This window comes from Fringilla coelebs, assembly GCF_963513975.1.
Source record: "Fringilla coelebs genome assembly, chromosome: 3".
NCBI lineage: Eukaryota > Metazoa > Chordata > Aves > Passeriformes > Fringillidae > Fringilla > Fringilla coelebs.
In genome coordinates, this window is record NC_140030.1 from 79,283,469 (window position 1) to 79,308,678 (window position 25,210).

General features: G+C 40.9%; 2 protein-coding genes across 5 annotated transcripts in view; one reads left to right on the forward strand and one right to left on the reverse strand.

Annotated features, from left to right (window-relative positions):
- STRN (striatin) overlaps positions 1-5,266 on the forward strand; it is a 62,871-nt gene extending 57,605 nt beyond the window's left edge. For 3 of the 4 annotated variants that reach the window (XM_084203317.1, XM_084203319.1, XM_084203320.1), the window contains 3 exons: positions 1,940-2,047; positions 2,897-2,983; positions 3,070-5,266. In XM_084203317.1, the coding sequence (XP_084059443.1) occupies positions 1,940-2,047; positions 2,897-2,983; positions 3,070-3,239 (365 nt within the window). In that variant the 3' untranslated portion in view covers positions 3,240-5,266. The remainder of the gene's footprint in view (positions 1-1,939; positions 2,048-2,896; positions 2,984-3,069) is intronic. The other variant, XM_084203318.1, reaches the window with a different exon arrangement.
- An 11,158-nt stretch (positions 5,267-16,424) lies between these two features.
- Positions 16,425-25,210, reverse strand: part of VIT (vitrin) — a gene marked incomplete at both ends in the record, with an annotated part of 35,416 nt that continues 26,630 nt past the window's right edge. The window contains 6 exons of the mRNA XM_084202739.1: positions 16,425-16,603; positions 16,927-17,440; positions 19,498-19,724; positions 20,217-20,320; positions 20,947-21,094; positions 23,742-23,804. Of these exons, the coding sequence (XP_084058865.1) occupies positions 16,425-16,603; positions 16,927-17,440; positions 19,498-19,724; positions 20,217-20,320; positions 20,947-21,094; positions 23,742-23,804 (1,235 nt within the window). The remainder of the gene's footprint in view (positions 16,604-16,926; positions 17,441-19,497; positions 19,725-20,216; positions 20,321-20,946; positions 21,095-23,741; positions 23,805-25,210) is intronic.

A 25,210-nucleotide genomic window follows, 5' to 3' on the forward strand; every position in this document is an offset into this window, starting at 1 on the left:
GCTTTGTGATTTTTGCAGATTCAATATATCCATTTTCTCTTCAGTCCAAAATTGCAAAAAAAGGGCAATATCAGAAATTTATTAAAAAATTGGGAGTGTGTGTCAATTTTTTTTTATTTTTCCTCAGAGGTATCCATCTTCTAAGCTTTATTGCACTCTTGGCTCATTTGGACTTGGGCTTTAGTTGAAATTTTCACTGAAGAAGGAAAGCAAAGCTCCAGTGAAAGAGTCACAAGGTCTCCTTGTGATCCATATGATGCCTTGGATCATGGCAGTGGCCAATACTAGAAGTTTTAGAGGATACTGTGAAGAGCCTGCTATCAGTGCATTATTTTACCCTGACTTTACAAGAGACCAGAATGAGCTGAAGCATAAGGTTTCATATTCAGGCCACAATGGTAAAACATTGTGTCTTTTAAAATTTTGATATTTCTTCCCTCACTCTTAGGGATTTATGTCACTGAATTCTGCTATTTAATTATATTTTTTGAAAGGACTAAGCCATTCTTGTTGGCTTTGCTTGTGTGTTTTAAAATATTGAAATGACAGTAATTTTATAAGAGCAAATGGAAAGTGCTGTATCTCTTCTTTAGGTTATTCCTTGCTGTGCTGGATTTCTTCTTTTACCCACATCTTTGTTCCTGCCTAAAAAAACAGTTCTAAATTAGTTAAAGCAATTCAGTGGAAGCCACCTTTCTTCTTCCCTCCCTTTCTCCCTTCTATTTTTTTCACCTACTCCTTGCTGTAATTCTGTAATGTTCCTTCAGGAAAAGAAGACCCTGGTATGGCAACCAGCAGTCCCTATTTAGTATCTTTGGTTATGTAACAGTACTATAAAGCTACATGTATTTTAAAGAAATAGATCATTATTTCTACAAGAACTAGACAAGAGGGAAATGTCACCTAAAATGCCCTACCACACTATTTAGGGACTCTTCTGCTCAGTATAAGCCTCTGCTTGGCATTTTCAAACTGTGAGGATGGCTGGCTGTGATGAAAGTTCATGGGCTTTCAGTAATTTTAGGGGTGTTTATTTATATGAATGTGGAGTTTTTTTCCTGAATCTATACTTTCATAATTTCTAAGTGTCCTGTGGATGCTGACACTGCTTTATGGTTCAGATTTTTGTAGCAAGGTGTAAAATGACTCTTTATCATTTTAATAGGAAGTGAACCATCTATTTTGTTTATTTTAGTAAGAATTTTGATTAAATTATGTGAATGTTCTTTGGAAGCAATTTAGCTAAATACAGTCAGCACAAAAGACAATATCTGTATTTTGATGTTTTGTGTAATGACTGTGGGTTTTTTTCATAATCTACGCCTTTTAAGACACCTCTTGCATTAACCTGTGCATCATACCAGTGCCTGGATTTCTAACCAGAAAATTCCTATACTTTCTTTCTCTGTGTGTATATATATCTATATATATGCATGCTATTTCAGAATTACTGAAGGTGAGGAAACTGGCTCTCCTATGAGTAGTCTAGCATCCTTTTTTTTTTCAGTAATTTCAATACATATATATCAGGTAATAAGAGGTAGATTTTGTTTGCTTCAAACATATTGCCTGCAGTGTTTATTTACCTGTCCTGTGTGTTGCTAAGAAAGTTTGACTTGGCAAGAGGAGGAATGTGTGTGAATGAGGTGTTTTCACTCAGTTTTTGGTTTCATATTTTTGCCTGAAGTGCCTATCTAAAACCATGTCCAAAAGCTGGACCTTATTTGTCATACATATGTTTTATATAAGTCTCTGTCTTGTGTAGTTTGGAAAGTATTTTAGAGGAAAGTGCATAACATAAGGTGCTAGCTGAGAGTTGCCAGGAAATGTATGTAAGAAGTATTTTGCAAATTAGATTGATTACATATTTATTTCTTAGTAGCAGTCTTTCAAAGAACTTAGCAACTTACTTATACTGATGTGTGTGGGTTTTTCCTAGCAGTCAGTTCTTCCTGTCAGATAAACAGAGTGATCAGCCATCCAACTCTTCCAATTAGTATCACTGCTCATGAAGACAGACACATCAAATTCTACGACAACAACACAGGTATGCATCTTTCTAGCAGGTTTTAGCCATAGCCATTGTGTAATATAAATTGTATTCCCAATTTTGTTATGATCAATATTATTCACACAAATGCTGAGGGATGTCAAGAATCAGATAGCTTCTGAAGCAGAAATCTCTCATCACCAATAGAGTTTAAAGATTGCCAGCTCACTTAAAGCTTTGTTGGCAAAGTGATAAGGAACTTGGATCTTTCTGTCCATTGTTTTAGAATGCCTTATGGATGTGGTTTATAAATATTTACATAAAAGGCATCTTCTTCAAAATCTTCATGTTCTTACGTTTATGTTTCTTCTATTGATCATCTGTATTATTTTGCTCTTGAGAGCAGGAACCTCTGGCACTCCTTTAGTGCTTCCTAGACCTCTGCCACATTTGACCCATGAGTTCTTAATTTTAACATGAAATTATTGCTGTGATTTTAATAAGCTGTGATAAAACGTTAATTGTCTCTGAAACAACTAACACTATCCCCTATTCCAATGTAGTTTATATTCATTGCTTCTAGTATGCTCAGCCCTTGCCTTTCTACCCATTCAACATCTTACCTAAGAACTCCATTAATACACTTGGGGGCAGATATTTAAAGTGCACAATGATTGCAGTGTCAGCATGGCTTAAAGCAAAGGTCTCATAAACATTGGTGATACTGCTACTGTAGTTCTTGGGTACTGTAAACATTCAAATACTGACTTCTTCTATCAGTTTAATGATTCAATCATGGGACAAGATCTCTTGTGTTTATATCAGCTGTGGTAGGGTCATAAGCAGTGAATACAGACAATAAAGTTAACTGCAGAAAATAACCTAAATAAATCTTTTCTTTCAAAGGAAAACTGATCCACTCCATGGTAGCTCACTTAGATGCAGTTACAAGTTTAGCTGTTGATCCTAATGGCTTGTATTTGATGTCTGGCAGTAAGTACATTCAGATTTCATTTTCTTTTTCTCATAATGGTGGCAGGCGTGCAAATTGTAAAGAAAACTGTTTTCCCTTTCTTTAGGCCACGACTGCTCGATTCGCTTATGGAATCTTGAAAGCAAGACCTGCATCCAAGAATTTACTGCCCATCGCAAAAAATTTGATGAGTCCATTCATGATGTGGCTTTCCACCCATCCAAATGTTATATTGCCAGTGCAGGAGCAGATGCCCTGGCTAAAGTGTTTGTATGACAGAGTGCTTCCCTTTCAACTTTAGCTTTGTATATATTTAACCAGCTGCACAAAAGAGAAGAGGAGGGCATGAGTTGTTTTATCTTGCCCTATAATTCAGAGAATGTTTGTAAGTGTGTAGTTTTGCAGGGTGCTGTTTTCTAAATTGACGTTTGTTCTGGTTTCTGTGAGCTCAGCTGGTGCTGAGAGCTTGGAATCTCTCAGTTTCAAATAGTTTAAAAAAAAAAAAAGCTTTTATTTAGAGGGTGTGAATTTTCGTCCAGGCAGGCCTTGGGTGAAACTAGGTCTACGTATTCTCTATTAATAAAATGGAGTACTGGAAAGAAGGGGTCTAATTGCATCAGGGAGTAGGAAAAGAGGGCAACTTCCTAGGATGCTTCTCATTGAAGAATCTTAATGTACTCAAATCACCTGGAAAAAGTGATTCAAAGTCAGTTCACATGCTCTTTACTGTATCATGTGAGAGGCACTTCGTCATCCCTTTGGTGTATGAATAAAGTAGATCTTGTTCAGAGCAGTAGCAGATAGTTAATCTCAGCCACCTGGCTGCTAGCCTAAGATACATGCAATTAAAGGAAGGCAAATTACTAACATACATTAAAATGCAGTAAAGTTTCTGTTACATCTTCTGTGTTTCTCAGTAAACATTTTGTTTGCAAAAAAATTTATATAATTTTTTAAAGACTGTATTAGCGTATGGCTAGAAACTGAGCCTTTAGTCTAAATCCCAATTAACAACAGACTGACGCAGTCTGTGTATACTGTAGTAGCAAATTTAACTTATTCAGATTTTAATGCTGTTTATTCTTGGAGATCTGGCGCAAGAATTATAACAAAGCTTCCCAAAGAAGCTGTCCTTCAATTTTAGCTATCAGACATTTGTCTCCTCTTTCTGTTCCTTCTAAAAAGGGTGTCATTCTGGGCATTATGGATAACAGTGGACTACTTTGCTTGAAGATTATATCTGATGCTTTGTATGAGTCCTTTTAGTGGAATAGGTGGAAACTGTACAAAGCTCCATCAGTTTGAGAGGTTCTGCTACTGCTAGAATATTTCTGAGCTGCACCATTTGAGGGGCTTTTTACCTTGTCCACTTCACTGGGTGTATGTGCCATTGATTGGGTTACCTGAAGAATGAGTGCTTCTTGTAATTACTCAACAGATGTGCTTTCTTTATCTATTCAGAGCTTCTCTGTTGATTTGACAAATAACTTTTAATCCAATCTGTTAGTCTTTTTATCCCTTCTTAAATGAAGGTGAGTGGGTTCTTTTCTGTTATGTGTCATCATCAGAATTATTACTATTCATAAGCACGAAGTTGGTGTTTTTCTCTGATGGGAATGGAAAGCAGAATTTCTGCTGGAGTTGATTTCTGGTGCTGATATGAGTAGGAAAGAACCCAGTGCAACTCTTCATATACCAGCCTGAGGTTATGACTGGAAACTGATAAATAAATCCTTACCTTTAAACTGACACTTCGTAAGCAGGAGTCATTGAATGATATCAACACGAGGTTTGACTATGTTGTTTTTAGAGTGCCATTTGGGGATGGGACCACATTTGAAGTTGATCTCAGAGTTTAAAGCAAGTATATTATTTAGAATAAAAGGTTGACCTGTGCTGTTTGAGCCTGCTACACATTATATGTACTGCTAAAATATTCTGGAATACCTTTTATTGCTCAGAATATTCACATATGTCAGTTCATGATATTGATATGCAATATATTTCCTTAGATAAGATTAGAACTTTTACCATGAAACAGATGACTACAATAATAATACAGATTATTTAGTTTTTATAAAATGTTTTGGTTATGATGAAAAGGAGGAAACTTGGCTGCAAAACTGAGCATTCAACTTTGCGAGAGTTTTGTGTACTTGACTCATATTCTTTCAGTGTCATTATTTTATTTCTTTTTGAAGAGAAAATTACAAAAATTTATTTGAAAAAATCTAAAAGTTATGTATATTATATATGTGTATATATATTGTAAACATGTATTAAATGTGTCTAGTAAGGGAAGACTCCATGGGTGCATTTTAATGTTTTAGTATTAAGAGTCCTCTTGAGTTTGTGTATACAAAGGATAATGGTGTGAGTATGAAATGAATGTTGTGTTTTTGCTTACACAATACAATATGTAGTCACAGTTGTTTAAATTGCTGTACATAAAAACTAATAGGCCAGCATGCTTGTTTTTAAAGACTGTCATTCTGATTACAATTGGAATGTAAGAAGTGGCTGTTCAAATGTGAATTGAAAGATGTTTCCTTCTCACTATTGAGCTCTTGCGCAAACCGAAAAGTGATTTTTTTAAAAGCTGGCAATAGCTAGAGGATGAGGTGCCTTTAAAAAACAAAACAAAACAAATGTAGCCTTATGAAGAGGTTGTGGAATATATATATTTTTGTGCTTGTCTTCATAATTGATGTCAATGTCTTTTTACTGTACTTGCTCACATACTTGTAGGACTGCAGGGTATTGTGCATGAGCCTGTCAGATCTTCTGAGCATCATCGTAGGAGATAAGGTTGAAAAAATTATTTAGGTTATCTAGTCCATCTGCTTGCTAAAGCGGGGTTGTAGACTTGTGCATTCTAATATTGTCTTGGCCAGTGAGATTTTACATGTTCTAAAACAATTAGGCTTCATTTAAAGATTATTTCAATGATTACATCTCACTGGCAGGAGGATTTATGTAATATTTAGTAGGTCTTTTTTGTAACTTCATGCCAGTATTCCAAGCCATCTTTTGTGCCATTTTACATATTCTTCATAGTCTTTGTAATTTGGAACCTCCATGAACACCCTGGTTCCATCTGTATATTTTCATTCCTTTCTGCTTTCTTCAAGCTATTTTTTTTAGTCTGCTTTTTTTGCACAACGTTTTCTTTTTTTGATCCTTTAAGCTCAATTCTCCAGATATTGGCGTCCATACCACCATTCCACATGCATGATTTGTTGGACTAGTCTGAGGGTCATCTCTTAAATGTGGTTGTTATTTCGTTGGGTTTATCCTCTCTAACGTGATGCTTTTGTGTAGGAAGACCAAGCTTTTGACGTCTGGCAAACTTAAATCGTATTTCTTTATTTATGACAACTCTTTTAAATAACATTTGAGCATTGCTGCTTTTCAAGTTTCTTCTTCATTTTTAGTGTTTTATAATTCTTTTGCAGCTAGAGACTTAATTCCTGTTTCATTATTATCCTGGATCTTACAAGTTTTGAACTTCTGACCTCTGAGGGCACTAAATTATTTTTATTTGTTCCCCTTTTCTGTGCTGTTTTTCCTGGTTCAGTGTAATTAATAACTTTCATTAGTGTGATACATATATCCAAAGTGTAACCAAAATTGGACCCAAGGCTTATTCTTGGAAAAAACCATTTTTTTGCAATATCAGTATATAGAATTTTACCATTACTATTTTTCCCATATCTGATTTACATGGTAGTTTTTTAATGGTTAGCTCATATAATTTTTTGTGTATGTTAGCCTGTGCTAATGATTTTGGTTTTACTAACTAATTTAATGGGAGACTTTTCAGTCCTTCTATAGGTTGAAAGTTGGTCCACTAGTTTAAATACTCTCACTTTTACTCTAATTTACTTCACTGGGCTGCTTGCTTTCACATATTTGATTCAGTTTCCAAAACACTTGCACAGAATTATTTGGAAGAAGTTCTAGATATATTGTGTCACTCTTACAAAATCCTAGTGTCTGCATTTATTTTTGGGCCTCAGAGAGAAAACTTCCACATAAAAGATTTGCTACTTTCATCTCATCCATCTTTATTTTGATAAAATATGTTCTTAGCAAGAAGCTTGTAGAACTATGTGCCATGTACTGTAGCCTATTTTTTTAGGACGTGTATTTTCAAATAACGTCATGTTAAAGCAGTCCCATGTAATTTGGTTGAGTAAGTGTGAGGTGTTCACCATACAGCTTTGTGATTAGGTCATACAACACTGTTTTTCAGTTGTGAATTTAAAGTAACCAGAGATTTGTTCTTTTGAATAAATGTATGAGAGATAAAGGACTTAGTTACGCTACCTTTTCAGTACATTTGTTGGATCACAGATGTGTTGCCTTTCTCTGCCTCCTTAGGTTTTAACAGTGTAATTTTGGGGAGCATCAGTTTCTGTAAACTCATGTGTTCTTTGAGCAGTGTTTGATGGGCAGAAGTGTGAAAATAAACAATTGAAAAGCAGGCATAACTATCACATAATCAAGTCTTGGTTTTACTAATGCCTTTCAAGTATTTGGAAACATTTGCAGGCTTGACAGTGGCTTTGACAGTGTGTTTGCAGACTGTCTGTCCCAGGTATCCAAGAGCCTGCTTGGTGCCTGTGTGAAATACCTAGTCAACTGAGATGCATTAAGGAAGAAAATGTAGCCATTGTGATTGTCCTGTGCTGAAATTTGTAGCTGTGTAGTAGAAGCTGGTTTGGACTACACTGTGAGAAATGAAGAAATCAGAATACAGTAGTTAACCTCTTCCATGAGGTAAATTGATTTGTATAAGATGTGGCAATCTTTGACATGGCAATATGAGTTTTCTTGGGCAGCTGCTCTTCATGAACATCATAGAGATGCTTATTGTAGTTGTTACTATTGAGTGACTGAGAGGATTGAAAGATTTCCTTGAAAAACATGCTCAGATGTTTCAGAAGCTCCTTTTTTTCCATAAGGGCATGAAGGAATTGAGAATATTTTATGTGAATCTGATAACATGTTTAGTTTAAGAGAGTTACAATAGGTGACCAGTCTTGACTCTTTCATCATTAGTGTCTGTAAGCTTAGAGACAGAGTTATGGAAACTATTTGTCTGTAAACTGCCACTGAAAGCCTCTGCCAGTTTCCTACTGAGCAGCAGAAAAACTGGTGGACAGCAGTGTTGCTCCATCCAATTATGTCAGGGGTGTTTTACAAAAGATAACCCCTATTGTATAATGTAGTGTTAAATACAGCAGAGCAAATGAACAAACTCTTGGGGAGGCTGGGGAAGGACTAGGATGACTCTTGTGTAAATAGTCCTTGTTCAGGCAAACACTCTTGCTTAGCTGGTGGGAATGTTCCTAGGAAGGAGGATCATTGGAAATGTGACCTCTAAAAAAATTTCTGTGCCTCTGCTAATTAACATACCTGTGCAGGTTATTTATCCTTTTGGTATGTGCTTTTTATCTTCCCACTTAAATTTCCCTTTAGAATACATTTTCTGGGAATCTTAAAATCTCATCTGCAGTGAGCACTTACTGCAGGATAAATGTCATGAAGAACTTCTGATTTTTCTCTTGGAGTGGTTTTTTGAAGGGTGGTTGAAGCTTCAGCTTCAGCCCAGCCCTCTGTCCACCAGAAGACTGATTTGTACCTCCTTACAGCCACTTTATTTAATTTTAGTGTGTTATCTCTTAGCCTGCCTTCTGAGTTGGTTTTGCTGCTCTGTAGTCAGTTGTGAAAGCTTATGAATTACTGTATCATTTAAGATATTTTTGAGAATGTGGATTCTACTAGAGAAGGTATAAATCCAGTTGAACAGTATAATTTGTGGAGCTCATCTGGTTTGTTGTCAGGAGAGACTTGTTAGACGACAAAATCCAAACTATGGCTGAGCTAAAAAGGCATTAACAATATTATATTCTTAGCCCAACTTCTTCCTGCCTAAGTGTAGATTGTGGTATTTTGTGTTAGACTGCTTTTGCCCTGCTCATCTGCCAAGCCATGCTGTGATCCTGGGAGACCACACCAGTGTTTAAACCATACCCCGTGTATGTGTTTCTAAGCTGCTCAAAGCCTTGTATTGATGTGGTCCTCCAGGCCAGTCTTCTTTGGTTCCCTTAAGTTTGAATTGCAGGTTCCCAAAATTACTTCCTGGCTATTTTGGGTAACCCTTGGTCCTCACACCAGAGTATTAGACTGTGGTGTTGAGAAAAGATTTATTCAGCTGGATTTGTACTATTCTGAAAGGGAAAGGAAAACTTATTGCCAAGCCAAATATTGTCATTATTTTTGGATTACTTGTGAAAAGCAGCCAAAAACATTGTATAAGGGATAAATGATGGACTTCAAGCTAATATTTTTCCATTAAGAATTTATTTTTTTATTCTTCCTATCATCAAGATACAGTGCTTTTGAATGTAGCTTGTTTTCAGATATATGCTCCTAGAATTGCTTCCTTGCAGTTGGACATTTGCAAATGTGCATCAGTTTTGAAAACTGTCTCATATGTGTTAGCACTTCTTTTGGAAATGCAAACTGAGCATGTTAGCTAATGATTTCTTGTACCTTTGTAGTCCAAGCAAACCGAAAAGCAGTCTTGTGCTATGTTTTCCTTGAATAGTGCATCTGAAAAAACTTCTAGTAGGAACTCCATGATGAGACGACTTTTGTTGCTGTAAGGTTCTCTGTTGACATTTGTCAGCTTTGCATTGTATTTTGCATAATTATCTTCAGTTAGCTGTCAGGTTAAAAAAGACAAATTTCTTTGCCATATGGACTGTAGCTTGGAATTTTTTTTTGTTGTTGTTGCTTATATTAATACACTTTTTTCTTTTCTGCTAGAACATAGAGATACCTGACAGCTCTCTTCAGGAGAAGTTACTATAGGTGGTAACCACTAACATGTTAGTAATTTCAGTGGCTTCCCTTCTGTTTTGGGTCACTTCCATTGCAGGTTGTTGATATGAAAAGGCTACTGTCGCTGATATACAAACAGCTTAAGGAAATTAAGATTCCCCTTCAGAACTATGGCTAGGTTATGATTTTATACACCAGTTTTGAATGACTACTTTGAAACAATGTTGGTCTTCAAGTGTCTAGCAGAATTTTGGATCCAAATGAGAAGTACCTACTTGTTGAGTAATAGTCTACTTGTCAGTTTTTTCTGTATGGCTCAGTACAAGACTGTGTCAGAATTGCAGTACCACCAAAATTACCTTGTTTAAATGCAACTGTTGTACAAAAGTGAATGTTATTTTGAGTGAGAAATTCTGTTTTCTAATTTATGAAGGAAATAGTTTTCTTGGGAGTAAGCATCCATAAATGTAATATATTTCATGATTTTCAAAAGACTTATTAATCATGGGACATGAGAAAAAGGAAAGTGATTCAATCTCCAAAGATTTGTTTAGCGTTTATTATTACAAGTAAAAATTTTTGCTTTAAATGGAAATGCTTATTCAGAAACTTAGTATTAAACTTCTTACTAAAACTCGGTAGTTTAAAATGCTGGATAAATATCTAAAATGGCAAAGATAGAAAATTCAGAGGGAAATTATTTTGAAATACGCCAGTGTAATTTTGAGCTTCTCAAGTGCAGCCCTGAATTTTCTCTTTTTCACTGCAATTCATATTTTGTGAAACTTCTTGGATAGGTTATATTTAAAGCTACATTCACTTGCCTGAATAAGTCAAATAAATATTTTGTCATTTAAAATTATATAGATCTGCTTATGTTAGTGTGCCGTTTAAAATGAGACCCCATTGAGGTAACCATGCAGGTATTTGTGTTGGTATGACAGTAGTGAAGTGGGGTATCTGTGTACTGTACCCGCATTCTGTGCTGAGCAAAATCACACGGACTTCCAGAAATAAGCAAAGGTTTTTAAGAGCAGCTTTATTTAATGTTGCAGCAGCAAGTGTCATTTGTACCATATAATTATGTAAATTGGGTGCTAATAAATACTATTTTTCAACATTTTGCATTGTGTTCATAATTCTGCATTTTATCACAAGATACCTGTGGTTTTGGAATGAGTGCTAGGAGGGGGAAGTACATTAAGGGTAAGACAAGTAGACTTGTTTGGAGGGGCTTGAGGTAACTCCGTGTGAAATTCTGCTGAACTGTGCAGCGTGTTACTGTTCACAGGAGTGCCTTGGTTTTCCTGTCCTCCGTATGTCTTGGTTTTGTACTGCTGCGCCAGCTTGGCTCTGTTGACACCCCACATCCTTCCATGTGCCGAGGCACGTGGCCCTCGTGTGGGGATGAATGTGGGGTGAGCAGACATGCAGAGGGGGTGCAGTTCTGCAGGAGCTGGGCTGTCAGCAGGCGTTCACAGCCAGACACGTGGCTCTTCCCAAGGACAGCGTTCATTCAATGCGAAAATAAACGCGCGGTTCTGCCCTTGGGGAGAGGATGAGGGAGAGCAAACCACACATCACAGATGGCAGCTGTGTCTCTACAGGAAGGTGCTCAGAATGGCACTGTGAGCGGGTGGCAGGAGAGCCTACACAGACCTGCGCAGAACAAGCTGTTGTCAGTGAGCCCATCCTGTTTTTTCTGAGCTTGTAGGTGGGTAAGTGAAGTTCTCATCTTTTCTTGGTAGGTATAAAATAGCCTGATTTGGTCCTACTCATCTTCCTGCCTCATAGGAAAGGAGGAATCGCTTTATGAATTGACAGTACAATCTCATTCACACCAGTGTGAATGCTTCTAGAAGATTCCTGAGGTAGAAGGAAAGAAGATTTAGTGAATAATGTATGAGTGACCCTCACATGGGGGAGGCATTCTTAACATGCTTATGGGTTTGCCTATGACATGGCCCCATGATGATTTACATGTGCGAAAAGTGACTATACTTGATGATACAGTGGGACTTCTACAATTTCTTGTGCTTAAAAAGAAGTAATTTCTTTGAGTGCTGGAATTCTTGAACTGCACTATCAGAGTTCTCATTAGAAATCAGAGAATGGGTTAAACTTGGTGTTAAGGAAAATAACGTTTCTTGCCATTCAGTAAGACTGACATTGTGAGCAGTGTTGCTGATGCAGTGCTAAAACCCTCATCCCCCTTCCTCCCCCAGTTTAACAAGGAAAAAATATTATTTTGAGGAATTTGAAGCATTCAGCTGCATAGATGTACATTTGTAATGTTTTCAATATGTAGGTGACTTAGCAAATATAAATGGCTGATACTGTCCAAGATGTCTCGAAATAAGATGTGAATGGAAAAGAAAAGGGATCAAGCTGTTTCCATAATGCTGCTCATGGACAGAGAAAAATAGCTAGCAGAATGATAGTGGCTTTGTTCAACCATGACTTAACTTAAGGTATGCATACAACAGAAAAGTGACTTAAATTTGGTGTCTAATACTACCTACTGCTTGTTTTGGCTTTCTAAGTAGATAATGTAGATGATTTCCTGTGGGGTTGCAGGTAGGGTGTTGAATCACTAAATATATTTAGTTTGGGTTGATCCTGGCTGGATGCCTAACTCCAGAGCTTTTCTGATTACTGGTATGGTTCCCCCTGTGTGCTGGAGAGCCATGGGGAAAGGAGTGTGAGGAGGAAGGGGAAGCTTGTCTGCCCCCCTGTCAGCAGCAGCCATGGAGAAACTCTCCTCTTGCCAAACCAGCAAACAGCAGCAGCTGAGGAGCAGGAGGTGCACACTGGGGACGATGCCTTCTGTGCAGGGTGGCACAGTGACAGCAGAAATGCTGAGTGTCCTGCTCTGGGGAAACAGGACTTTGAGTTACTTCTCTCTGAAGAGATAGCTGAATGCTTAATTGAATTTGGTGGACTGGCTAATGCTGGAGTTGGCAGGAGATGCTGAAACTGAGCTCTGCCAAGGCTTCCAGAGCCTGGACATCAGTAGGTATTTCCAGGTGGGTGTTATTCATTGTGGTTGCTGAGCACTGATAAAACACCAGCCAATTCTGAGGGCAAAGAAGCTTATTTCTTAGGGAGAGGGTGATCAGACAACACCCTCTAGAATGTGTATGCAGCAACCAGTTCAGGCAGCTTCCATCTCTTCTCTTGGGCATGCCTCTGCCGGGCAGCAGGTTCCACTGAGCTGGTCCGACATCTGAAACTAAGTGGCCCAGCATCAAGTGACTGCACATCTAGATCCTCTTTTGATTCAGTCCCACATCTATAAAGTGTGTAAAGCCACTGTCATATTTTTTCAGCTTCCAAAGGAAGTCTGATTCCAAATAAGACATGATCTTACAGTACATATAATTGTGATGCCCTTCAGTCATTAGGCTGTGCTTCAGTTGACTGATGCCTCTGACAGGTAATTTTGTGGTAGCTCACTCTAAGGATCTTTTTCATCTGAGCGTGTAGAAGGACAACACTGAAGCACCTGGGGCTTTGCCAACCTTGCTAAGTCTTCTGTAATCCTCAGCTGTGTTTCAGAAACTAAAATATCATGGTCTGTATTTGCTGTTTATTTTTTAACCCCATATGAGATGACATGCACTGCATGTGCCTTTACGACAATTTTATTGCAAAAGATATAGCAACTTATGTTGATAAGCTCAAAATAGCTTGTATATGTTACAGAAGGAGTTCTGCTTTCTTCAAACAAATACACCCCTTTGAACACTTCTCTATACATGTAAGTTACCTTGTTTTTTTAATCAAACAGTATTTAGAGACTTTAGTAGGCGGCAAGTGATTTGATTGCTATGAAAGGTAAAGGTGGAGAGGAGTGTGTTCTGTGATTGCATGGAAGGGTGTATTTAAAATTTTGAGACTTCCACTTAAGTTTACAGTGCTTATGAATAGGACATCTATGTTGAGACGAGAGTTGGATTAAACCACTTTTACAGTTTGAGTTTTGCCAATTTCAGGATCGTCACAAGAAGTAAATAAAAATGCACATTGAGAAACAAGCACCATAGTTGTTCTGTAAACTTAAGATAAGGCCATTTGAACAACAAACCCTGAAGTATCCCTTATAAATGCTTGACAAAAGATAGCTGTGCAACTTTCCTGTGAAAAAGCATTTGAAAGCTTAATGACATTGCTTAAACTTTAAGAAGAAATTATGTCCCATATGCATATATCCCTTAGCACATCCTAAAGAACTTGTGTCCTCTAGCTGCTCCCAATGTCTCGGCCACCACTGCACAAGTGAAGCAGTGGTGGGGAGTCTCTGCAGGGTACCAATCTTTGGTGCTGCAAGAGTACATTCAGTATGGAGAACAAAATGTGGTGGTGACCTGCTGCATTAAAAATTAAACCACAGTATTAAGAATAACTGTAAGTTAGGAATTAGGCCTTTTTCTCAGGCAGCCCCAAAACAAGGCCCAAACAAACAGGTTTTCAGACAATAAATCTGGTGTCTGAACCGAATTCCCCAGTAAATTTATTTTATGGGTTTGAGTTTTGTCGAGGCCATGTAATGTCTCCTGTTGACAGAGACAGATGTGTTCAGCAGAAGGGTAGTGAGGAGCTGGGTTGGGAGATGGGGGATATCAGGAGTTGCTCTGCTCGTGCCTCATGCCTAACTCTCTGTCCTTAGTCATCTTTTCAAGCCAAAAGCTATTGCTGTGAAGTGCAGCAGCAGAGATTAGTGGTAAAAACTTTGCATACAAATATATTTGTGGAAGCTGACAGTGTCCTGTGCTTTCAGATTGGGTAGAATGGTTGAATTGATGATACTCAGCTAAAGCTGGAACTTAATGTTTCTTCTAAGGGGAAGCAATGAACTTTCACTGTGTAAAACCACTGTTTCATCCCAAATTGGTTTTGTAACCTCTTGAGAGGACCCCAGCCTGGCTTATGTTACCCCACCAGGGGGATCATGCAGGATCTGCTGTTTTCATTAATTTGCATTATGCTTACTTGGTTGACAGTTTATAAGCTACTTCAGTCATATTTCCAAACATAATGATTTAAAAAATAGTGCTACTTTTGCTGATAAAATGAGTTTCCCTTATGGCAATTCAATTAGAATTTATGTAGCTAATAAATATCTTGGCTCATGGTTATTAAAACTATAAATGTTGTTAAGAGCCTGATTTGCAAGTAATATGGCAAATCTGAGTTTTAATTTCTTTCCATTTCTTGTTAGTTCCACAAGCCTGGCACAGCATGGCTTTGATTGCTGTAAGGAGTGTGAACACTCATGTTTTTATTGGCTCCTTTGATAACTTTGCTTAATGAATGTATTTCCTTAATGATACTGGATGGAACATAACCAGCAACTGCTGCTTCCTAAATAGAGTGCAGTTATTTTGGTCCTCCTAGTGTGTCCCTCTTCCTGCACTGACTAGTGACATGGGTAGTTCTCCACTTAAGAAACCACTGTTTTTCTGACAGATCCAGGGCTGTCATAGGTACATTTTGAAATCAGTCCATAAAAGAAAAGCCAGTCCTAAATTTGAGGGAGAGTATCTGTAAATGCTTGAAATTCTGCTTTTCCCAGTGTATGATACAGAGCTTCTGATAATTCCCTCTTAACTCCTGTTAATGGCTCTTGAATAGCTCTTCTGACACTAGAGACTGCACTTCTGAGTGTTGGTTTAATGCCTGAGTGATGGGTCTTAAATGCTTTAGTGATTGTGAGCAGCTTAAACCCACAGTTCTTCTCAGAATCTCCTGTGTCATGGCAACACTCCTGTGGTTCTGCAGGCCTTGAAGAGGACCACAGCTTCATCCAAGAGTGAAGGATGAAGCTGAGGGGGAAACACACTTCTCAAGATTAAGTAATCAATGCAGTGTTGAGGGAGACTAGATTCCAGTTCCTGCATGTTGGCTGCCTTGTGGATTTGAGGCTTTATTGGGGTTGAAGTGTTGTAAAGGAGGCAGAGTTGTAGGGTAATGGGGTTTGAACCTTTCCTCTCTCTTGCTTTCCAGTTTCTCAGGGTTTGGATAAGTCCCAGTGCTTGAGTTGACACTAGCTGAAGCTTAGCTTACTGACAAGACAGCATTGTGGAGATAGTACCTGCTTTTAAGAAGGTATGCAAATTGTGTTCCTCCTCTGTCTAGTATTTGAGCTCTGATCTGTGTGTCATCTGGTGGGCAGGGACACATGAGGTGTTTCTACCACAGCCGCTCAGCAGCTTGGCCACTCCCTGAAGGGACCTGGTCACTTCAGGGAGCAGGTGGCACGTTTTAAGGAACTTGTGTATGTCCAAAGGTGAGAATTGGGCAAGCTGGGGCTCTATGCTGGAAGCAGCTCTTCAAACAGCTGCAGTTAATTCCTCCATGTTTACTGCCTCTTCTGCTGTCCATCTAAATCAGAGCTTCTGATGCCCACAACGAAAAAAAAAATCAACAGTCTACAGTCTACGCAGAGCATTATCATGCATAGGGACAGAGCTGAAATCAACCTTGCTGACTGGAAAATGCTGGAGGGAAACACCTCCAGTGTTTCTTGAACTGAGGACTGACATTATTTCTGTGGCACTTGTCATGCCTTCAGCACAGCACCCAAGGGTCCTGCCTTGCTTGAGTCCATCAGTTCCGTGGTTGGGAATTAAACTCTGTGCAAATGTTTTGGATGAGCTGATTAACATAGCGGTAGAGGTTGTCAAATTCATCCACGAAGAAGGAATGCTCCTTAGCAGGGTCTGATGCAATGGCTTCCAGTTCATCTGGGGCTGCCCAAGCAACTCCAATGGAATAAGCGATGACTCCTGGAAAGAAACCCACAGTTTAGAAAAAGCATGAAAGTTTTCATTGCGGTAAATCTAATTAAGACCAATACTGCAAATGTAGTTTGAGATCTCAGACATTGCTGCATTTGTGATGATTTATAAGTTCTGTTTTTCTGAAGTTCATTATTCAGCTATTAAACAGATGCTGATTTTGTTGGAGCTCAGTGGGAACCCAGAGACAAGTACTACTCTTCGTTCATAAGGTTTTATCCAGTGCCTTCAAATTATAGCAAACTGCATTTATCTGACCTGGATAAGTGCTGAGGCACAAGGGGAGAGCAGACAGTGATAGAGGACCTTACCATTTTGGTGAGCTGCCATGGCTGGCATGCTGACATCATCGTAAGACCTGCCATCTGTTATGAGAATCATGATCTTCCTTTTGTTGGGTTTGGACTTGCTGAACAGCTGCTCTGAGGCGTAGCTGATGGCTGCTCCTGTGCTGGTGCCCCCACTCCAGTAACTGATCCTTTTGATGGCGTTCAGCACGTCCTGCTTTGTGCTGTACTTGTCAAAGCTGAACTCCAGCCTCTGCTCGTAGGTGTACTGCACCGCTCCGATGCGCGTGTCGGTGTCCGAAATCTCAAACTCCTTGCTGATGTTGGCCACAAACTGGAGAACCGTGCGGAAGTTGCCGGTGCCGACGCTGCTGGAGCCGTCGATGACGAAGCCGATGTCGGCGGCGTTGAGGCACGTCTTGCTGCAAGCCAGCCGGTCGGTGTCGCACACCCGCTTCACCAGGGGCTGCACCACCTTGTGGAGGCTGAACCAGCTGGGCACGTTGATGGAATAGAAACCACTTGTCCTGCACACTGCCTGCAAGGCAACACGAGGATAAACCCAATGGAAATTCAGTCCGCCTGTTCCTGACGGGGGATGTAGCTAAATTGTAAATATAGGCTCCTGGAAAGAGCAGTGCTGGAGTCTGAAATGGCCTCTCCTGCAATCACCATCTGCTTCCCTGGGAAATGATGTCAGTGTAACATCACAGATACTTGTGTAATGTGACAGTTTTTCCTGCCTTTTTTTTTTTTTTTTAACTGTGGGATGGAGCTGATATTATAGTAGTGAAAAAACTGTAATAAGCAAGTTTGCCACCTGTCAGGCTTTTTTATGTGAGCCATATTGTTCGTGGGAAAAACATCCAAATCACGGAGCTGCTCTTAGCCTGGCTCCCATGGACATTACAAGAGCCTGTGTGTTTGCCAGGTACCAACTTCAGCTCCCATCATTCAGGACAAGAAAGAAAGTTTTGCCTGCTGACAAACCCTACTACTTTGAAGTGAAACCTGGGCCTTAAGCTGAGGATAACTTGGTTCATACCTTTCTAAGCAGAGCAAACCCAGGCTCATTGTGTTGGCTCTGCCAAATAGTAAAAAAACCAAAAACAAACACATTAACTTTTATAAATAAATACTCCTAAGGGCCAGATCTGTGGGAGGCTTCTGTAGGGTTAGTGGGAGTCAGGTGAGTGTGGGTAGGAAGTAGGGCTGGCACAGAAGAGGACATGGGAAAAGTCAAGGGGTGGAGGAGGGGAAGGGTGGGGCAAGGAATGGAGTGGCTGGATCCAGTACAAACAGGCTGGCCAGTACAAACAGGCTGGATCAAATTGGCTTTAGTGCTTCTCAAAGGTCAATTCCTCATTTCTCTGGGTGAGAATATTATGTTAAGCCTGGTTTTATCTATCAGCTTTGTGATGGTGTATGTATCTGACTGTTTTAAAAGACCAAGGCATTGGTCTTGACTTGCATAAAGCCTAGCAGCTCCAAGGAAGTTACACCTGCTCTCATTTGTTCTTCTTACTCTCTCACTTCTATTTTAGTGTTATGATGCAGCAATATCAAGCCACCATTCCCTCCTTACCTTGCTGTTCTGAGCCCACTCTACTCTTACTTCTGCTGTGTCCCTGGCAGGTTTGCAGAGACTCACTGTAGCTTTGTTCTTTTAAAAACACTAAATGCAAATGAGACTACAATCCAATTTTATGCTGACCAGAGACAGTGCAGGTCTTTGGAACAGCTCTGAAACTCATGGGAGATTATTTCATGGCAGAGCAACCCAGCTCAGATGGGAATCTGTTTTCTGAAAATACCAGATAACTCCACCCTGTTTCCTAGGCCCAGCCACATGGTAGGTATCTCCTGCCCTAACTGGGTACCAGCTTGTTCTAAAGCACTGTTATCAGACAGATTGTGTTGGTGCCAAATACAAATCAATCAAAGCTTGCATTCTCTTTTTATTTCTGCATGTGGCAGGGATTTATCCTTTTTCCAAGTGCTACCATGAAGTCCATAGCAGCAGAAAAAAGTAACTGAAAAATAGCCTTCTTCAGCAGTGAAAAGAGAATGTTTGAGTTATCCAGTGTATCAGAAAAACTACGATGTGCTTATGTTGGGACTGTGCCAACCTTTGCTTGGTGGGACCTGTTTGTAAATGCAATATTGACATTAGGTTGACAGGTTTCCTCACCCTTTCCCTACTGGGAGATGCACAGCAAGAGGTTTGTGGAAAAAACAATTCCAGATTGCTCAAGCTGCAATTGTACTTTGTCATTTTCCAAATACTGTGTATTTGGAAAGCCACTTGTCTCAGTACAACTGCGGGTGTGTGCTAAGGTTTACTTGGTCAAAAGCCATTTGCTCAATGATGTACCTCAAACCAGAACTTTACTGATTTCATCCCCTTTCTGACCTCAGCATTACTGCCTGGTTTTTGTACAGAAAAACTCAAAACAGTATGTATAAGAAGGAAAAGAAATAACCATAAGTGATAAGAAGGAAAGGAAAATGCCCTGAACGAAGTAGGTTGGAAAGTGTAGTCAGACTCAGCCTGGTCAAATGCTCAGGCTCAGTCCTGTCAGACTCACAAATTACCTTGTCCACAAAGTTTGGTTCAATAACATTCTGTTTTTCACTTTGAGCAGCTGCTTCAACAGTGACAAAGAAAATGTTGATCCCTGATTCTCTGGCCAGCCTGGAGGCCTCTTCCACTCGGTCGGTCGGCCACCCATCCACCATCACTACAACCACATTGGGTGCTCCACCTCGGTTTCCATTCGCGTCCAGGAAGAAGTTTTTGTTAACAAATGAAAGTGCTTTCCCTGCAATAGAAGAGGAGTTGAGGAGGAGTTATGGATCTGGAAGCATTCTATCTGATAATATCCCATGAAATAGTAGGCAGAGAGCTAACTCAAGTGTTGGAGGCTGCAGAGAGCTGGGGAGAGCAGTTTCTGTGTCTGTGTGAGCAGGAAGGGAGACCACTGCTACTGGTGCCAGTGCTTCCTGAGGCCTCCTGCACTGAACCCCCTCCCTATGCCCCAGAGAGGGTGGGGGTGATGAGCTGGGTTATCAAGGATCCCCAAAGCGTTGATGGGAACTGCCCGTATGTCCTTTCAATTTGTGATGGATTTGCAGGGCCTGGGATCAACACATGCAGGTCATGGTGGGAGCAGTGTTCCCTCACCAGCCTGGCCCTAGCACTAAGCACTGTTTGGTCCCAGCCTCTGTATCCTGTGAGGAGGTGTGGGCTTGCTATAGCCCAGGCTCTGAAGCCCTGCCCGAGCGGAGGAAGTGCAAGCAGCCCCATCACCTACCAACATTGGAAAGTCCCCCTTTCTGTTGAATTTTCTCAATGGCATTCCTTAGATCCTTGGAGTTGGCATAAGTTTTTAAGTTAAATTCTGTGGAAGGGTCATCACTAAAAGGAAAAATTAGAGCAAATGTCAGTGTTTTGCTTCACATACAACACAAAAGCCATAGGGCTGGTCTGTGCTACCTGGCTCCTGAGTGCAAGCTGGAGTGAGGCTTTAGCACGTATCAGCTTAGAGCTGTATTGTATTTGTTGGGAAATGTCCTGATGAAGGCAGGAATGATGTATCTGACTCCATGTTCTCAGAAGGCTAATTTATTACTTTATGATACTATATTATATTAAAGAATGCTATACTAAGCTATACTAAAGAATACAGAAAGGATACTTGCAGAATGCTAAAAAGATAATAATGTAAACTGGTGACTCTTTCCAGAGCCTCGACACAGCTTGGCCCTGATTGGCCAAAGAGTCAAAATGACTCACAGCAGAATCCAGTGAAACAATATCACCTGTGGGTAAACAGTCTCCAAACACATTCCACATGTGAGCACAACACAGGAGAAGCAAATGACATAAGAATTGTTTTCCTTTTCTCTGAGGCTTCTCAGCTTCCCAGGAAAAAAATCCTGGGCGAAGGGATTTTTTTCAGAGAATGTGAATGCTACAGAGCTACAGCTGCCAGAGTGTGCAGTCATGTCCTGTGGCAATGGGAATGTGTGGGAAACTCTTACCCATACTGAACAATGCCCATCAGAGGACCAGCGCTGCCAATGCCCAGGGCTTGAGCCACATTACCAAGGAACCGCTTCTGGAGCTGAAAGCGCCGTTTGCCAATGCTCCAGCTCCCATCCATTAAGAAGGACAAATCAACCTTGCAATCTGAGGAGAGACAAAGAAACATGGAATGTATTTTTAGTGCTTTCTGATTGCTGTGCTTCTTGCAAGCAGCAAAGGCCTAAAAACTCTGCATCCAGTGACTTGTCCTGCTGTGTAAACTCTACAAAAAAGCCTTTGACAAGGACAAGTCACAGTTGGCAGCTCGTCAGTCCTACTGGTTGGTAAGCACAGTTCTTGGCATGACTTTGTCCCATACAACATCTAAGCTTGACTGTGTGACAAAAGGACAAGAATCTTTTCACAGGAGTCAGTCTGGGAGCACCCCATTGTGGGGGCCAGGGAGGTCAGCCCCACAGGAGCAAGCTGACTTGTATATCCTGTGCCCTCAGAGCCATGTCTTGGGCTCAGCATGCTTTATTTGCAGCCCAGAGGTGATGGGAGTTTGTAAAACCAGCCGTGGTGCTTGGATTTTGCGGTCTGGCCACCTGCAGAGCACAAACTAAGGGGATTTCCTTGGTGACACTCTTGTGGACTTAATTGATGTAATAGACATAACAGGAACAGTTACTGTGTTAATGTGTCTCAGAAGGGAGAGAAGTTCCTGAAATGTGTGATGCCTGGGATGGGCCTCAGGGGAAGGACACTGTGGAGTCTCTTCAGGGTGATTGCAATCCAGGATTACTGACAACAATCCTGGCAGCTCTGCACTTCTGAATGAGAATTGTTCATCAGTTTCCTTCTGGGCTGGAGCTAACATCAAGGATGGTGATTTTGCTTGGGATGTTCAGACCGAAGGGGGGCTGTTCTTTTGCATGTTGTTGTAGCCTTGTACCCATGTGTGCAGCAGCAGCAGTGTGCTGTGTGTGTTTCCTCTCTGGGCTGAAAGCAGTGTTCTATAAAAGGTACGCTTGTACCCAAACAAACTCTTCCCTTTAATTACACAGGTGAACCTCATCTTTGTGCTGCAAATGCTGTCTTCATCTCTGCAAACCTCCTTTCACATTTCTGTAAGTTAGTGGTGAAACATTCAGCTTTGGTCTGCGACCAGAGTGGGATCAAAATTTGGCTTAACTAGAGCGCTAATTAACATTTTCCCCCTCCAGCGTCTGGGTCATCCCCATCTCTTGATTTCTCTCTGATGATGCCTCCTACCAATCAGACTGTTCAAACTACTGTGTTTTAATCATTAGGTAGCCCGAAGGCTACAAAGCACCAATTGTTCTTAGTGGCTTATGCAACTGCCTCCCATCTCATTACCTTCAATTTTTTCTCCCATAGCTGTCTCTTTTTTCTAATTCTAATAATGCTGAATTACAGGAGCGTGACTGAGAACCGTGTCCGCTCGCAGCAGATCGTGAGGCAAGGTCGGGAACCCACAACAAATACCTCAATTAACAGCCAAGTTTTCCTGAATTTCTTGTCCTTCAAAGGGAACTAGTTCATGAGATCTGTATGTGGGAAGTGGGCAGTTTGTTAGTCAGCAGGGTCTGGGGAGGCAAAGATTTACATACACTTATAGACAGACTTGGTTTCTGGGGAGGAGGATTCCGATTCAGTGCTGGGGCATGAGAGGGACGCTGCAAGAGCACAGGCTAGGGTGCTTCATAGGGAGGTGAGCACTTTCTCATTTGCAGGGAGGCAAGATCTGAAACAGGACTTTTATGGTCCTAGAGATATCAGTGGGATGAAAATTTTGTTTCTGGTGTAACTTATTTCAGTTTAACTGCTGGAAACACAGCTGTCCTTGCTGGTGTCTCCACTGCACCAAGCTCTGCTTTTCTGCAGGGCAATGGGGTCTATAGGGCAGAGCCATCCCTTTTTCTTCCTCTTTCCCTTATTTCTGTGTCAGTTTCAGGTATATTTGACATCTTTGATAAGGAAAAGAATTGTTCAAATATTAAGAGGAATGCCTGGGAATACACAGACATTTGCTTCAGTAGTTACTGTAAAGAGTCCAGACAGTGTTCAGCTACCCAAGGATGGGCAAGAGAGGACCCAGCCACTCTTGGAAGGGTGAACCCTCTCTTTGGGGTGGCTTCTAATGAAGAGGTGGCAGGCAACCCCACCCCTCCACTAAGAACTTGCTTTCTCTTTCTTCTGCTACTTTGGGCCTCAACTAAAGATGGAATAATGGGTAAATCTGCCTTTTTAAAGGGCTGTAGAAGATTTCAGAGTAGGGGAACCTGCATTTTCTTCTCTGAACTTGGGTGGTCCTTGATGATCTCTCTGCATCCTCTCCCTCCTGGCTGTGGCAGGCGTTGGGTCCCTTTCTCAGGTGGTTTCCTTCCCTCCCACCCACTGCTGTGAGAAGGGTGCCTGCACACAGCACAGCCAGGGGAGCCTGCTCTACAGCACACTGGATTGCTGTCCTCTGCCACCAAAGTACCTGAGTGAAGAAGCTCTGCTGGGAGCCTGGAGCTGATACTGCCTGGGAAGAGGTGGTAGGGAGCAGCCACCATCTCACTGCCCAGGTAAGCTAAATTTTGGCTGTTATTTGCTTCCCTTTAGAAGAAAAACCAGTTCTGTGTATGAGGGGTCAGCAGAGAGTGTTCACCTCTCTGCAAAATGTGCTCCTGGATTTTCTTAGGCTTTCCAGAAAACTTACCTTTTGCTATTTAATTTGAATGCATTCTAGCAATATGTAATTAATAATATCCCTTAATTGTGAAGTTAATTCTGAAGTACATACTCTGATTCCCCTGGGAGATGGATTCCAGCGGCTTTGGATTCAATTCTTCCCTTGAATTGAAGCCTAAACAGAGAAAGGAAAGGATCTATCAGTGTGTGCTTGGTGGCTGCCCTTACTCTTTAAGGAAGTGGGACCAGGGTCACTGCAGAGACCCCCTGGCCTGAGGATTGATGTGGGAGGGAAATGGGATGGGGAGGACATCCTTGGAGCTTACCTTTTTTTCATCTACATCACTCCTGCGGTAAAACAAGAGCAGAGACATTTCTAGGAATGCCACCAAAATCTCTCCTAGCACCTGCTCAGCGTTGTTCCCCTTTGGGAGTCAGTTCCCTAACTGCAAGGGCTTGGGAGCATCACACAAGTAGTGAGCTCCTCAGGAGCTGAGTGTGGCTGGTGGCCATGGTGTGGGATGGTGATTCCCAGCAATCTTCTCCTGAAAACCAGCACTGCTGCACCACTGGTTCACTGTGCCTTACAGTGAGCTGCACAATGTCTGAAGAGGATAAGCCAAGGATTTATCCTGTTGTTTTCTGTCTGGAGAGGAAAGCACAGGCAGCAGCTGACTCCAGCTCATTACAGCTGGGGAAGCAATGCAAGCCACAGCTCCTTAGGTGCCCCCAGAAGTCTGGGTTATTTTGCAAAGCACAAATGAAAGAGGGTAACAGAGCTATGGTTAAGTCAAGAGAAAGTCTCATGGCTCACTAGTGTATTCTAGTGAAGTATTTGGGTGGTAGCAGCCTTGAAAAGATGAGTTGATGTCCTTGTGAAAGGTACTGACTCACAGGACACCATCAGGCTGGCATCAGGTCTAAAAATGTTGAACTTCACTCATGACTTAAATGTCTGTCAAAACTCTCCTGCAGTCCAGCATCTCCCTTCCAAGCAAGGGCAAAAGAGCTGTCTTTTCAGTACAGCGTGACAAGATTAAGGGGATTTAGCTGGGATAATCCTCAGAAGAGACAGCAATGATCAGACAAGTTACAAACTGAACACTCACCAAGAGAGAGCTGTTGGTCTAAAGAACAGCAGAACAGCTCATTACTTTTGTAAACTGGGTGTTGGAATTTTAAAGAAACTAGGTGGAAGACTTCCTAAAATCTTCATCACCAAGTAAGTTGAGGAAAGATTACTGACTTCAGAGACACAGTGAAAAGGTAATTTTAGAAAGTGTGAGCTCTATAGAGAAAACTATGAGAAGTTACTAGGTGCTACAGATTTTGTCTCTCCACAGCAGCCAGCCATGAGCAAGCAAACCATCAGTGTTTGTAAAGGGACATCAGGGAAGGTCACCACCTAAATATCCTGGGAGATGTAACAGCCAAAGCTGGTTGCTGAAGGTATTAAGGACCAAGCCATAATAAGACAGAGTACTGTGAAGAAAATGGAGGGAAATACCAGCTCCATCCCCCTCTGTAACCACTTCTCTTTCTATTCCAGTTAAGTCTAAAATTTTACCTCTTATAATTGTA